The sequence below is a fragment of the Crocodylus siamensis genome, chromosome 3 (assembly GCF_052110815.1).
Source record: "Crocodylus siamensis isolate JL-2025a chromosome 3, ASM5211081v1, whole genome shotgun sequence".
In the NCBI taxonomy this organism is placed as follows: Eukaryota; Metazoa; Chordata; order Crocodylia; family Crocodylidae; genus Crocodylus; species Crocodylus siamensis.
Genome location: NC_143397.1, coordinates 72072773 through 72089638, shown reverse-complemented (window position 1 = coordinate 72089638; position 16866 = coordinate 72072773). Strand labels below are relative to the sequence as shown.

General features: G+C 40.8%; 1 protein-coding gene across 2 annotated transcripts in view; it reads left to right on the top strand.

The window, feature by feature from the left end:
- The window catches only part of FBN2 (fibrillin 2), a 302703-nt gene that overhangs the window by 123286 nt on the left and 162551 nt on the right, over window positions 1-16866 (top strand). For both annotated transcript variants that reach the window (XM_090038496.1, XM_090038495.1), the window contains exons 8-11: window positions 2065-2190; window positions 6414-6566; window positions 7946-8179; window positions 12065-12202. In XM_090038496.1, coding sequence (XP_089894622.1) covers window positions 2065-2190; window positions 6414-6566; window positions 7946-8179; window positions 12065-12202 — 651 coding nt within the window. The remainder of the gene's footprint in view (window positions 1-2064; window positions 2191-6413; window positions 6567-7945; window positions 8180-12064; window positions 12203-16866) is intronic.

Here is a 16866-nt window from a genome sequence, read left to right as displayed (position 1 = left end):
GGTAAACGTTTTTCAACTATATCCCCATTAGACTATATTCTGCTGCTGCTTCTGCTGCTCCTTCTCCTTCTTCATTTTAGTCAGCAGTTTTTTTTATAAGTTTGATGCTGTGCAAAAACATATCGTCTTGTTCTGGAGGGAGATCTGGAGATCTACCAGATTTGGGATTGACTCTTTTGACCTTTCTAGATAGTAGGTCAAAATCAGAGCCATGCCCAAATTTTATGTGGGACCTCTGCAAGTTGCTTCTCAGATTCCTTTCCTTAGAGCAACCTTCTGCATATTTTACCATGAGAAGGATGATCAAGATTCAGAAGTGGGTTTTTTTTTTACTTTTTTACGGAGCACAACAGTCTTAAATTTACTTAGAACCCAAGTGCATAAAAGCATACTGAGCCAAAATCATCAAGCTTTGCCTGGCTTTGGGTTTAAACCATACAAACCCCACAGTTTCATGTGGTTTTAAACGGAAAGCATAAGTCAGCCCATGTTGGTCGGAAACTTGGCCCAGGCTTGCTTAGAATGTATCCCAGGTTTAATACAAAAACTGAAACTTGCAACTTTTAAGTTGGCTGCAGGTGGCATTAAGAGAGTTCCTCAGAGCTCTAACATACAGAGGTCAACATAAAAAATATGGCTGGAATTACCTACAAAAATAACTCTAAATATAAAAGAACATTATGGTAGCAAAGTCAAGTACTCAACAGTTAAGAAACATTTGATGTTTGAAACAGGTCCTATGTGCATGTGAATTACTTTAAAGATTGCATACTGTTTTTATTACTTTTCCCATTTCTTCCATGCTGGCCTATTTTGTGCTTCTCTCATCCTAGCATTCCATTCCTCTTTCTCTTCTTCCTCCTCACTGCATGTCCACCATCTGAGGCCATGTTGTTCTGGTTTATGTGCTCATTTTTGGTAACCAGTGCACACCTGCATGCAGGCTTTGGTCAGAACTTGCTTCTGGGAATTGGATGTCTCAGTTCATGTTCATGTCTCAGTTCCATGCAAAATTGTTTCAGTATTGAGGTGAGATGATTGATTTCAGTGGCAATGACTATTTGAATAAATACTGTTTATATGAAAGAATGCAAGACGAGTTCATGCTTCTAAAGAAAATTATCCAAATTTATGTGTTGCTTGAGCATGGCAAAAGGGCTGGAAAGCAATTGGATCAGATCCATGTAGCTAAGAATTCTTGCAGCGTGGGAGAGCGGTCCTCACATCACCTTTCCCTGTATAATCCAGAGTAGGAGCATGGGCTGTAAGAAACTTCATTTCAGCTATATTCAGTTGTTGTGTGTTTCTGGCATCCCCAAATTCATTTGGCATCACCAGGTAAAATTGATCAGCTGCGCTGGGATGTGTCATGATCCACTTCTTTGGGTGAAACGTATCACGTGTTGTCCTGCCTGTTGATCATGCAACTCTGCAAGCCAGAAAACCTGGCTTTCCTCATGTAGAGGAGGAAAGCTGTGGGAAAGCTGCATAGGCACTCCATACGTTTAAGGGGCCTGATCCTGAGTGAGAATTTCTTGGTGTGCAAGACTGGGCTTCTCAAGCCTCTGGGCCACTGTATAGGGAGGTTGGTGAGTGTGGGCAGCTCTGGCCTGCCTAAGCTCTCTTGGCACAACGAAAATAGACATCTATCACTAAATAGCAGCACAAATTCATACCCCCCTTTGTTGCAGCCACATATTTTGGGCATTTGTGCTGCAACAAGGGGCATGGACATCTCTTTACTTGGCTTCTGTGCCTCAGTAAAAAAGTTAAGTATAAGAGTAGCTTCCAGATTGCTCTACTCTGCTCTAGAGTTTAGCATGGTAGAGGACTGGAACATACAGGAAAGTCAACATTGTGTATGAGCCGCCTGTTTTAAACAGACCGGCTGTAAGTGCTCCGTGATGACAAGTGTTCCATTGCTGAGTTTTGGACAACTGCAATGCATTATTAAATATGAACTTTATACTAACTGAGTGTAATGCCTTTCATTAGAAAAAAATCTCTTAAAGCCTTATATGCAAATATTTAGTTGATTGTTTAATTGATTTCCTCTTTGAACAGATATTGATGAATGCAGCATCATTCCAGGAATCTGTGAAGGTGGCGAGTGTTCTAACACTGTTGGAAGTTATTTCTGTATCTGTCCACGTGGCTATGTCTCATCTACAGATGGCTCCCGCTGCATTGGTAAGTATACCATTCTATGGGCTTTTGGGACATTTTCAAGACAGGTTGTGTCATTACTGCAGTTTGTAAGCTTGCTACATGCCCACCTTAAAAGTTAACTTTTTTTTCCAGGAACCCACAGTTGTGCACAGACTCGCTGGTTTTTGTGTCACAACTCCAGCGTCCATTCAGTTATTCCACTCTGCTGTTCCTTTTAGAGTGCCACAGCTGAAAGTAGTTTTTGGGAGTACAGATTTCTCCTTATGGGCTGTCATATAGTATTCCCCTTCCTGGTGCATTAAATATATCATATTTACTCAAATAGAAGATGAGGTTTTCTCTCCTCAGTCAGCATGGGGCAAAAGCCACTTATCTTATAATCACATATAAAGAAACCTCATTAAACAGATTATCTATCTTTAAACTGCTGCCAAAGGCAACATGTGCCCAGTAATGGAAACCAGCTACAAAGGTAATTAAATATAGCCAGCACTGCGCATGACTGTAAAATATATTGTCCACATGGGGTAAGCATACTAATGTATACGACAAGGATAGGTTAGCATAATCCGTTTAAATAAGATATATGGTAATGCCCATAGCATGTTATCCTCCACAGCACCAACTCTTTTTCAAGTCATGGTAACCACTACATTAAATACATTTCAACTTCTTTACTCCCACAGCTGAGCTGCACCTTTCTTTCCCATTTCCACTGATTCCTGTTGCTTCACCAGCCTTAAATGGCTGGAAAACATCACCAAATGGGGCCTGAAATGATTCACCTGGAATCTCTCTGTCACCCGTTGAGCCTGGCATGTATGATTAATATAGCCCCACCCTCCATGAGGTGGAGCTGGGCCAGGTTTCCCTGTGCCTCATCTGCATATACATTTTTGGAGCATCCCAGGATTTCTGGCAAAAACACCCAGTTCCAGTGCTGAGTGGGGGCTAATTGGCACAAGGGTCTTTGTGTGTGGAGGTGGGGTATCTGGAGTATACACAGACATACAGAACAGTGCCAAGCTGTGTGGTCACCATGGCTTGAAATGGTGACCACACAGGATGTCTACCTACAGTTGCCTGAGGGCCATTTTAGTGTTGTCTCATTTCTCCTTCCTAAGCAGGCTTCTCACATTCACTGAAGCTATAAGGATCCCCATGAGCAAAAATGTGCTGGGGGGTGGGGGAGGGTTGGGCCTGTAGCTTTCTCAATTCTCTTGTTTAAGCTTAGAGGTTTTCAGGCTGTCTTCCCTCTCCTGACCCATCTGTTCCATCTGTTTGTGGGCCCCTTTCTGGGATCATGGCTGCTCCTGCTGTCTGGTCTATGTTTGAGGGAACCTGGCTTTCTTCTGGTAGCTTGTGTTGAACCCAAAGGCAAAACTCGCATTGATTACAAAGAAGCAAGATCGTATTCTTACTTAATATTTCAAAATTTATCTTAGGTAGGCATAATTAACTTCTAAATGCAAGTATTAGAAAGGCATTCATAAACTTAGAAGATTTCTAGAGGAAATGTAATTAATTAGTATTTAATTTAGCTGGAGTGGGTTTTTCCCTTTGTAAGAATAAAGCAAGTATCAAATTTCACTACAGTAAAGCTCTGTGGATCTGACTTCTAAACATCTGTATCTTTTTTACAGTCAGTGTGGTTTTAGATCTGGTAATAAGTATTACACATTTCTTCACTGTTTTATACCTGTGTGTATACCAAATGTATGGAGTTTTAAATGTGATGATAATTTGATTAAGATAGCATTCATTTTGTGCAAGAAACCATTAGCTGTTATTGAACAATCTTCTGTCATTTATAAAACAATTTTTTGAGGTTATCTTGAAACTAATATGTAGTAGCTCATCCTCAGGATAATGCAGCTGCAGTTTGAAATACCACATCTTTAAAAAGGTAGTGCAATGGTTTTCCCACTAATAGCATGCTTAATAAGGCATCTCTGATGATACGAAAAGAAAAGTCTGTTGTGTTCAAAGAGAAAAAAGGGAGTTAGACACAATGCCCATTGAATTTCAACCTTGGCCTTCACATAAATTAATAAACATAATAAGTAGGTCTTATATAGGGCTTTTCCTCCACTGTTCTAAAAAAAATCAGAGTTTTTATCACCATGTTACAGATGGGGAAACTGAAGCACAGAGGGATGAATTGATTACAGCAGACTAGTAGTGATTTAGTGCCACACTGTTTGCGAGTGATTCCATGCATGTAGTTTTCTGCACTCACAAGGAAGGACCACTGAAGTCCACATTTTTTGTTCATATTAGTTTTTGAATGTTAGCCTTCAATCACTTGTGCCTCATTTCAGACATACCAAGGATCTATGGCTTCTAATGTCTTCAGTCAGAAGTAGTTTTTCAGTAACTATAAAAATGAGGTGTCTAAATTAAGCACTCAATATCTGCACTGCCCAATATTAGTGATATTTCTGAAAATATCTAGGGCACCACTTTGTAAGTTATAGCACTTGAGAAAATCGCTGCAATCAGCCCAGCAGCCAGGAGCTGTGTGGTGCTGGCCCAGCTGAGCTAGAGCCAGAGTGGGAAGCAGCGGCGGTGCAGGGAGTGGTGGGGTGGGCATGCAGGAGGGAAAGCAAGGAAACAGCAGGGGAGTCGTGGCTGTGGGCAAGTCCAGACCCCATACCAGTGCCCTGGAGTGGGTGGAGGCTCAGGGTGGGGTGGCAGGAGCGGAGCCTGGGTGTGGGGTCACATGAGACTCACACATAGTCCGTGACAGCCGCACACGATAGAGTCAGCAGCCTGGCCCCATCTCTCTCTTTCTTTCCCACTCACCATAACCCCACATCCTCCCACATCTCCCACCCCAGCCACATAGTCCATACCCACCCACCATACCCATACACTGCACCCCCCCCACACCTTACCACATACCCCCACATACTCCCCAAACACACCCTGCACATACATTCTCAGTAGGACTGTATTTTGAGCTATTTTGCAATCACCTCTAGATATACTTTGCAAGCATATAAATCGGTACAAAAATATTTTTAAATAAAATAAATTACAATAGATGTTTGGGGGTTTTTTGGTATATGATTTGGGTTTTTTCTGGTTTCAAGATTGCAGCATCCTCCCTCCCAAAAGAAGCACTTCCAGGGCAAGGAAAGGGACTTCCGGTGGCAAAGGTCAGGGGTTAGGGAGTGGGACTTCCAGTCCAATATGGTGACCTTGTGGCCCTCGACAGCTTGCCAAAACTTGCTAAGCGTCCTTACGCACAAAATAATTGCCTGCCCCTGGAATAGAGACTGCTCAGGAAGGATATAAGTGGCAGATACTAAATTATTATATAAGTGTCCTATATTGTGTAATAATCAAAGGCCACATTTTTTAAGTTATACTATAAACCATTTGGCACAAAAAACTAAGGTGTCTAATGTCTAAGCTAAAGTGTCTCATGTCTAATTATGGGAACATACCAACTCTTAGGTAGGGTTGATCCTTCCCAGTCCATGCCCAGGATTTGTTAACCAAACATTTTGCTATGAGCAAAGCAAGAAAGGTTGGATAAGTCTATTGTATATCATTTAGATGCTTAGTCTTGAAAACTTTCTGTGAACATCCTGATCTTCAAACCAAAATAGGTTACTGGGAGAAATAATATAATGATATTAGTATTACAGATCAGTTGATTCAGCTTAATTCCTTAAAACACTGAGCAGGAAATATATCTATTTTTGTCTTTTTTTAAAAGGAAATCTTTTTTTACTTACATTATAATAACTATTGTCTATCCACTTGTTGATAGTATAATACCAAAGTAGACCATCTCAAATTTTTAGTAGCTCATAACTGATTTTGGTTGTATTCATTTTTTTCCTGTGGTCCTGTCCTGCTGCTCTTACCCAAGTTAAGTAATATCTTCCTTTGATTTCAGTCCCACTGATTTCAGCAGCACAATTGGGCCAGTGTTGGCCCCACAGTCTTTGTCACGTTTTGGCTAATAGAGATTAAATACAAGTGCCTATAAAGGGTTTTATCATTGTCAAAGCTACGACAAAAGAAGATGAGTTTTATGATTACATTTTGAATTAATGCAAGATTAGTGTACCTGAAAGCGTAGCTAATGAGTTGACTGCATTTCAATGTGAATTTAATAATCTTTTTGGTGTTTCTTTGCTAATATTCCTAACATCTGTATGATGGAGAGAAATATTCCTGACTTTCAGTGTTAGTGGTTTTGGTCTTTTTTTTTTTTAATTGATGTCCAGATCAGAGAGCAGGCACATGTTTCTCCAGCTTGGTGAATGGTCGCTGTGCACAAGAGCTTCCTGGTAGGTTTACCAAAATGCAGTGCTGCTGTGAATCTGGTCGATGCTGGGCTATTGGATCTGTTCCAGAGATGTGTCCTGTTAGAGGATCTGGTAAGTGTTTTTTTTTTCCCCTGCCCATCCTGAATGGCCTAAGAGGTCATTGGACATGTTTTAAATTGCTTTATAATCCAGGTAAAGGAGAAAAGTCAAGTTTTATATAATTATTCATTCTTATGTTTTTAATCTGGATGCTTCCATCTGTGAACCATTTTTTCTGGTCCATTTTTATTTAGAACCAGTTTCTATAACCTCTTTTTGTTGATATTGGAAGTAGCTCTTGGGAACTGTGGCAGATTTTGTGGTCAAGCTCACAGAGGAAATGATTCTGAGGGTCCATAGTTCATTTCAGTTTAAAGGAACATCTGCTTTCTCTTTCCATAGCTTTTAATGTTACTTTGAACTAGCAAAACACACCACATCAGAAGTTCATTTAGTCTCTCTGTATTATACTTACATAGTGACTTTTCCCATCCATAGCAAAAAATATTTTCAGTTTACCTATCCCAAGATCTCTGAAGGATACAGGAGTTAAATATCTTTTTTAAACTTTGCCATTGCCTCGGCAGCAGGTAGCTCTTGGGGACAGGGAGCAGTGTCCTAGCCCCAACTCTGATCACGGAGCTGGGGCCAGGAGTTGCCTGCTGCTGGGACAGGGGGACATTGTTCTAGCCCAGGCTTTATGCTCATAGCCTGCCCTAGCAGCAGGCAGTTCCCGGGCCCAGGCAGAGGGTAATGTCCGAGCCCCCGCTCTGATCGTGAAACTGGGGCCAGGAACTCCCTGCATGAGGAGAGTTCCGCATCTAGCCTGGAGCTGGCTGGGACCTGCCCCAGAAAAGGATAGTTCCCAGCCAGCCCCGGACTGTGTTGGGAAGTCTGCACATGCAGCCCAGATCTAGATGGGAACTGTCACTCCTGTCCTGTTTTTTGCTTTTGTTGTCCCAAGTATTTTGTTGTAGCATTCACCCATTTGCCCCCATACAATAGGGGCTACTAGTTAGGCGGGTGGGCCGTGGGGCCCATGGTATTTAAATGTTACAAATAGACAGGACATCTCCTGATGTGTGTGGGGCCAGGAGACAGCTGCCACTGCAGCCAGCAGAGCTCTCCTGGCACCGTGCTCCCTGTCTTTCCCATGGCCAACACCCAGGGAAGCAGCCCTGTACCAGACTACTCCCATTGGGAGCAGACATGCTCCCTCTTAAAAGCAGATTATAGATGTGCTCCCTAGTAGGCTTATAGCATAGTGTTTTTACTGTGCCATAGAGCCCACTTCAAATTAACAGGACATGTAGGCACACCCAGTAATTTTTAAAAAAATGAAGAATTGGTACTTCGTTTTTTCCAGAGGAAACAGAGATCTGTATTTCTCTACATGTTATTTTTCATAAAAGTTTGATTAATTCTGTGTCTTTTGTGCGTGTTTTTGGTAGATGAATACCGCAGACTTTGCATAGACGGAATTCCAGTTGGAGGTGGTTCCAGAGCTGGTGGAATAGGAGGAAATGGATTCCTTCCTGGTGGAAATGGGAATGGCTATGGCGCTGGAGGAACTGGATTCATCCCTATTCCTGGTGGCAATGGCTTCTCACCTGGCATAGGAGGAGCAGGAGTAGGAACTGGTGGCCAGAGTCCCACAGGGAATGGCCCAATCATTACTGGACTAAGTAAGTTTCTTAATTTTTTTTTAATATTTCCCTGTTTTTGATAAAGGATTAAATATCTTGGTGCTTGCTCATGTGATTCTTGCATTTTAGTTTGAACATGGAAAATATATCCAAATATAGCTGACCATGGCCCAGCAGGCCTCTTCTAGTCTGTTTTCCTGTGTTTGTTAATGCAAGTGCATATAAGGTATTTGTATGCTGTTATGAAAGAGTTGACTTTATAGAAAGTATAACAGATTGCAGAACAGGTATGTTTTATTTTTTTTCTTGCTTTGCATTACAGGTAAGCTTTCTCATTAGTCCTTTTTCCACTCTCACTATCTATGTATTCCTTGGAATGTCAGTTATAATATTTGTTTCTCGTTCAATGATATTCCCATAAGTTATGTATCCTCGATGGTTTTAGCCTCAGAGGACTGTATTATAGCCAGTAACCCTCTGCATTTGGCAAAACAAAAATGTAAGTTAAGGTAAAATCCTTGTAACAGATGGTAGAGGGGTGGGACATATTTATTTCTCACAATTTTGGGAAGCAGGATTTGTTTGGCAATATCTTACACTGGACCACATTACTGGATCTATCCATTCTGTACCAGAGGATTTATTCCAAACCTATAAGTAGCTTCTGCTACCTACCGCACAAAAAAGTAACTCCAGAGAAATGCTTATATTGCTAAAAGTGGGTTCCCAGCACCACCACTGAATATTCCACCTGCCCAAGTCATTTTTGTTCCTGGGCCTCTCACAGTTTTCTCTAAATAAGTCTTTGTTTTGTTCATAGCTGTCAGGTAATCTTACAACTCTGCAGGGCTCAAAGTTTCACTTCATTAGGAAAAGAAAATTACTAGTCTCCTAAAGGATCAGACATAGCAGATATTAAAACCACTCTCTTTTTTATATAATTGAAATCTATTTTAAATTATTTTAAATATGTCTTCAATTTATTAGATTTAATTTTTCTCTCCCTCAGCTGTGCAGAATTGGACTTATGATGATTAAAACTTCACAGAAAGACACACAATGTCATTCCAGAAAATGTTTTGAAAGGCTTTTATGTCCTTAGAATAGTGTTAGTGATTACGCTCATATTAGTGATAGTAATTACGCTCATATTTGCCATATGTGAACATTACAGTCATCACCAACTTGTAATGATAAAACCTTTATGTTGCCCTGTCATATATTGCTTTTACATACATAATCAAAAAGTGAAAATATCCGTGCTTGCACTGTAGTCTTAGTTTGTGCCTTTGAACATCTTTCTTGCACTCTTATTGTTAGTCCATCTCAGTCAGCACTACATGTAGCATTCCAAACCTCTGAGCTACTTCAGACAACCACCAGTATTTTTAAAACAAGCTGCTAGATATATTTTCCTTATTTTAAATGTGGAACTTCCTCTAAAAATATTACCTTGGCTCACTACTCAGAATGAACAATATTTAGTAGGACTACGTAGATGCGTAAGGTTACTAAGGACATGACGGTGTCTGTAGAATGAATGCCATATTCAATAAAATAGATGAACTATTAGGATAGCTGTACCCTAAATATTAAAATAATGGTTTCCTAGATCAGGGGGCTCAAGTGGCATTGTTCTCACCACTGACCTGCAGGTAGTGCTTAACGATTGTTTAACCACAATTAACCCTTAAATGGAACATAAATACGAACACAGACAATTCAGTGTCCTAAAATCAGTCTAACTTTACTAATACAACAAGTATTATTTCAGCATTTTCTAAATTGGAGTCAGGAGTGGACTGGCCAAATTCGCCAATGACACCAAACTTTGGGGCAAAGCATCCGCGCCAGAAGATAGGCGGGTGATCCAGGCTGACCTGGACAAGCTCAGCAAATGGGCAGATGAGAACCTGATGGTGTTTAACACTGAAAAATGCAAGGTTCTCCACCTTGGGAGGAAAAACCTGCAGCATCCTTATAGGCTCGGCAGTGCTACGTTGGATAGCACTACAGAAGAAAGAAACTTGGGGGTCATCATTGACCACAAGATGAACGTGAGCCTGCAATGTGATGCTGCGGCTAGTAAAGCGACCAAAATGCTGGCTTGCATCCATAGATGCTTCTCGAGCAAATCCCAGGACGTCGTTCTCCCCTTGTACTCGGCCTTGGTGAGGCCGCAGCTGGAGTACTGCGTCCAGTTTTGGGCTCCACAATTCAAAAAGGATGTGGAGAAGCTTGAGAGAGTCCAGAGGAGAGCCACGTGCATGATCAGAGGTCAGGAAAACAGATCTTACGATGATAGGCTGAGAGCCATGGGACTCTTTAGCCTGGAAAAGTGTAGGCTCAGGGGTGATCTGATGGCCACCTATAAGTTTATCAGGGGTGACCACCAGGATCTGGGGGAAAGTTTGTCCACCAGAGCGCCCCAAAGGATGACGAGGTCGAACGGTCACAAACTCCTGCAAGACCGTTTCAGGCTGGACATAAGGAAGAATTTCTTTACTGTCCGAGCCCCCAAGGTCTGGAACAGTCTGCCATCGGAGGTGGTTCAAGCACCTACATTGAACACCTTCAAAAGTAAATTGGATGCTTATCTTGCTGGGATCCTATGACCTCAGCTGACTTCCTGCCCTTTGGGCAGGGGGCTGGACTCGATGATCTCCCGAGGTCCCTTCCAGCCCTGATGTCTATGAAATCTATGAAATTCAGAGAGACAAAAAACACTTAGTACAATGATCTCACCCAATCCCAGATGTTACTTTGCCTCACAAAAAAGATGGCTGCTCAGTTCCTGAAGCAAAGTGTGCGTTGTTGGCTGGGATGATCCAGTCATGTGTTGAAAGCTGGATTCATGATGTCAATGATGATGACAATGACAACTTTCTTGCTTCCCCCTCGTATGCTTTTCTTTAACTTGACTCGTTTGATGACTTCTTGCCTTTAGATTGGTCTGTCTGCGGTCAGCATACTGTACATATTTTATCCTGTCAGCATATTCCTTTGTTCAACATCCCCATTACGACCTCACCTCTTAATTTGGCCTTTTTCTGGTGTCTTTCTTTAAGCATTGTCTATTGATCTCCTTTATCACCTTTCATTAACATATCCAATCATTTCATCCCTCTGATTCAGCTGATTAGTGCCAAGTTCAGTTAATGTGGGATAGTAACAAAACTATTACTATGTTGTGTTAGAAAACCTTGTCACAGTGATCGAAAAAAGAAAAAACATCGAAAAAAGAGCAAACTCAAGGCTATAAGCTGCTTGCAAGAAACAAGGACAGTTGATATTGCAAACACCAGCAAAATGAAAAGTTCAGATAATAATGAGGCTATACAGAACTTTAGGCTGAATATAAAAGAAGACTTTAAATGATGCTATAATTCACCGCTCTACAAACAGGTGCAACTTTAAAGCGTAAATTATGACAAGCTACCCTAACAGCATGGGCAGGCTCTGTGTGTGGCATATGGCAGATCAGGAAGAGGACACATGGAACAGCAGTAGACAAAGCAGAAAGTGGAGTATCAAATTGGCCAGGGAGCAGAAAACAAAGCAGCAGATCAGCCAAAGGAAGGGGATTGGAGTGGCACGTGGAGAAAGTGCCAGGATAATCGGTGACGACTGCCAAAATGTTGGCCCCAATTGGCATAGATCCAAACCCAGTGGTTTCTTTCTCATGAGATCTTTGATATAAATGCTGGATCGTAATGCAGGCCATTTGTCTAACATATTTGTATTGTTTTTTAAGTATCTTCACAACCACATCAATCAATAGTTCTTTGAAACACTTTCTCTTTAAAGCTTGAAAAAATAGCTAAACTTACACATTTTAGTATAGAACCGATAAAATAACTTAACATGACCTCTCAACTCCATTTCTATGTCAAAATTGTCTCATGTTCTGTAATCTCTTTTCAGCAATACTCAATCAGACAATAGATGTCTGTAAGCATCACCCCAACCTTTGCTTAAATGGGCGATGCATACCAACCATTTCTAGTTATCGGTGTGAATGCAACATGGGATATAAGCAGGATGCAAATGGAGATTGTATAGGTAAGTGTATATTTCTATCTTGTCATATTTACATTCTGATTGTTTTTATATTTTTCACTTTCATACATATATCCTTAAAACATGAGATTTTAAATCTTTTTTTACCTCTCTTCAACAAAATATGTTTAGGTCAGGAGTTGTAGTCAGATTTTTTTTATGGTGCTGTAATATTGAAGTATTTAAAACAAGCTTTTGATCCATAATTGCTATAAAGAGTATATCTTTTAGTTGCAAAGTTGAGTGTTATATATACATCTGCTTGTTGAATAGTAAGCTCCTACCCAACATCAATTGCCCTGATTGGCAAGGTGCTTTTAGAGCAACCTTGGTGGTATCATTAGGATTTAGAAATAAAGGTCCAGGGAAGTATATAGTGGGAGACTCATGGAACTTCCCATTTACCACACTTGGCTGAGAAATTTGTAAGAGTACGTTCTCTTCCAGTGGAAGTTAAATCTAGGCATGATTTGTAGGCCTTTGGATCTTAGGACTCTACTTGTAGCAACTAACAATATAAACACATTGTTATTCTCTTACTCTTGTGGTGGCGGGGTGGGAGTCATATAGCACTTGACCCTGCACAATTGGAAACATAGTGCAATTCTTCCTAAACATTTTCTATATATAGGCTATATTATATATATTTCTATATTTATAAATGTTTTTTGCTTACTCTTAAAAATAAAACACAGTTTCATAGTTACAAAAAATCTAAAATCACAGCTGTTTCAGAGTTAAATAGAATTAAAGGGCTTATTCAGGCTGCAGTGTACATCAACACAGTCTAATCACATGATCAGTTTCTGAGCAATTTCCATCACTAGAAATCTTTCCAGGAGAGGGATTTTACAGGCATTTGGCCACCCGTCCTTCCGTGCTCTCCATACATTCACCAGACCAGGGTGATCCTAGTCTGGGGGGGGAAAGTGTGGGGAGCAGTGAGTGCTCTACTGTTTCTGAATCTGGAGGAAGTGGAGTAATGCGGAAAGATTCCTTGTGCTTCCCCAGACTAGGATCTAGGCAGGGGAGGAGCCTCCTCTGCTCTACTTCTGGTTTCCAGGAGCAGAGCAGAAGGAGCAGTGTGGCGTGACCAGTGCAAGAGGTGAGGGAAACAGCTACCTCTGTTACCTGTCTCTTCCCCAAACCTGGGATTGCACGGCTTGAGAAATGCAGGGAGAACATTTTCGTGCTCCACTCCCAGGCTGGTCTGGTTTGGAGGAAGAGCAGTGGGGCAAAACCCTCTGCCTGTTCCTCAGAGTGGGGACCACTGGTCTAGGGAACAATGGGGAAGCCCCCTCATCCCTTAGTCAGATGGGAGATCTCAGTCTGGGGATCAGGCAGGGAGCAGTGGGCAGCTGCTCCTTCCCTCCCAGTATACAGGATGGGGGAGGAACAGAGGGGTAGTGCCTGCCATGCTTTCCCTAGACAGGGAAGACCACCACTCAACTCCTCCTCATCCCCAGGAGGAATTGAGTGACAGATATTCTTTCCTGTTGGAGAAATCTTCCTCTTTGAAAGGGGAAGAACTTTCTCCTTCAGGAGGCATTTTTCCTGTGGGACAGACTTGATGAATGCCTATATTGTATTTTCTATCTAGGAGAATGTTGATTCTCCCACTGGAAATATAATGTCTGTACATAATCAGAATCTCCCTCACAATCAGAAAGTAAAAAATTAAGAAAGATTAGGTTGCTAAAAGGAACTTCTGTGGGATCAGTCCTATCTCTTGTGAGAGTTGCATGTCTACCATTACTAAATGAGGCTTCATATCTACTTACTGGGTGCATCTACATATGCATATTAATGTGCATGAGTTTATTGCTCTTAGGCATGCCTTCTACATGTGCATCCAGGACCATAGCTAGTTGAGCTGGGACAGAGCAGCTGCAGATGGCAGGGGCCTGGGGAATCAGGCTGTCATCCTGGGACTGCTACAGCCCAGCTCAATGTGCTGTGAAGGTACTGGCTGGGGCATTAGGGTGCTTCAGTGTGAGGTTACCCTCATGCCTCAGCTAGCCAGGGCAGTGTCTACATGTGTGCTGATGCAAAGTAAAAAAAACTCCATAGCAGGATAACACTCGTGTTTACAAGTACTGTCCTCCTGTGTAGTTAATTAGTTTACTGCTGCCTGATAGCACTGAGGTGTAGACATATGATATTTTTACTGGGCAGCTAATTATTTTACTGCGCAATAAATGTCTTGTGTAGACATGTCCTCTGATTTGTACTTTAAACCACCCTGTTTTACAGCATGTATTGTAATTGTTATAAGAACTTAGTACTTGGCAAGGGGAGTTCTGAGATCTCACTATAATTTTCTCTTTGAAGTATAGAGAAACAGTCACAGTATCTGAAGTGCCATATTGGCTTGTGAGCTGTGAATGGTAATTGTTGTAGATCAGTGATGCACAACCTCTGGCCCACAGACCAGATTCAACCTGTGGAACTGTGGGGCCTCCCCATAGGTCTGTAAATTTGGCAGTGGGGGAGCAGTGACAGCATTAATTGCTGCAGCTCTGGAAGCCATGGCAATTAATGCTACTCTGCTGTTAAATTTCTGGACCCATGGGGAGCCCCACAGGTCAGATGATATGTTGCTGTGCTCAGGGTTGTGCCAGTATGTGGGACTGGCTCTGGTGGGTGCCCAGTCACTGCACTGCGTGAGATCAGATGTGGCATGAATGAGGCTGCTGTATAGCCAACAGACCAGCCCCACTCCACTCACCTGACCTTTAGGGCTTGAAGGTTGAGCATCAGTAACAGATCAGAACAGAATCTGACCCTGGGAAACTTAACTGTATAAAATATCTGTATATTATATATTAAATTAAATTAAGCTAAAGGACTCATTTCAATCCAATTTGGATTCTGTTCTGGTTAGTGAAAGAACAGGCTTGTGGCATTGGGAACAGTCACATTTCACCATATGGGGTAGGGTTAATAATATATAAATGAACAATGCAGACTGTTACATCTCTTTGGCTCCCCACTGAGAGAAAACCCCAAAGGATATTTTAAGAATTCAGAAATAATTAAAGAATTTTTATGGGTAAGGTAAATAAAGAAAGTGACTTATTCCAAAATGATCCTTTCAGACCAAAAGGGTAGGATTATACACTGCTTCCCATAAACACTTCCTGATGATAGACAGATATAAACCACTGCTGTCCTAAGGGTTTTAATACTGAGCTGTTTTGTAAGTCATCAGTTCCTCTTCCTGAAGTGATAGGAGGCCTGTATACTACCTACCCTTCCTTATTACCACTGTTTTTGTGAAAAAAGGTTTTGGATAAAAGGTGAAAAAAATCTAATACTAAGGAGGACCAGCAGCAGTGTGATATTGTGATTGTATCAAGATTTGTATTTAAAAACGGTGTCAGTTTCCTCTAACCTTTTGAATTTTGTTTTCAGACTTAGCACAGTAAGTCTTCATAGAACAGTTGAACTTTCCATGCCATTTTTAGTCACATTTATGCTAACTAAGGTGGGTAAAACACTGAAAAATCAAAATAGTTGAGCCTGAAAAGGGGAATGGATAGATTGAGTGCTTCTCTTTCTTTGGATGGGACATGCACCCCAGCAATCTAAAGTCAAGGTTAACAACTATTTTTATTGGAATATGTTTATCTTTATTCCTTTTTATCACCAACCTATAATAATGTGGTGGAAGCCAAGATTCACATGCAATACAGTGAATCTTCTGGCACACCTGGATTATAACACATTTTTCTAAGTCCTATATTAGTTATTTGATATAGAGGGACATCACATTCCTCCTTTAGAGTTCATAATCATTTCCAATGAGAGTCCGTAGCAGAATAGACTTATTTTCTTGATGCAGCTATGAATTTACCTAGAACTGTATTCTAGAACATAATTATCACTTTGCTCTGCTGGAAATCTTAACAAGTTGGAGAAGTATAGGGTCTATTATTTATAAATTCTGTCTGTTCTCTAATGCTTAGGCAAGAAAAATATATAGTAGAAGTCTTTGGGATTAGGATGTTAGACAAAACATTCTTGAGAAAATATGATTTAGAGTTTGATACACTATCAGTAGATCTACTTGATTGGCTTTGTTCTGAAGAAATTATGTACAGCCCTTTTGGGCATGCCATACTGACTGAGCATGCGGCCAAAATATCCAGAGGATTGGTCTGCTGTTCATGAAAATAAAATATATTCTGTGGCCAAGAATCATCGAGCTGCTTGGGAGTTTGGAGCTAATATAAATACATAAAATTCTGTTAAAGGATAACAAATGGCTTTATGAACATATACAAGTAGCCACGCTAAAAAATAAATACTGTTTCTGCATTCTTTTTAACTCTTTCAATTTCTCTTTTTTTCATTTTTGCTTCATACTTTTGGCTTTATTGAAGTGATGTTATGAACTGCACATTCAACTGTGAGTGTTTCTTAAAGAACTAAATAGCTTTTGGATGAGAAGAGCTGTTTTATTCTTTTATTTTTTTCTTTTTATTTGATTCACTCTTTACCAGAGAACCTTCACTGAATCTAGCTCCTAGTTCTCTTATAGATCAGCTTGCTACAGTGTCATACTGAATATCTCAAAAGCTGTAAGAAATACATTTAAACATTATTTGTATTGTTTGTAAAAATTACTTCATTCACCTGTATATCCTATTATATGAGAGATATTA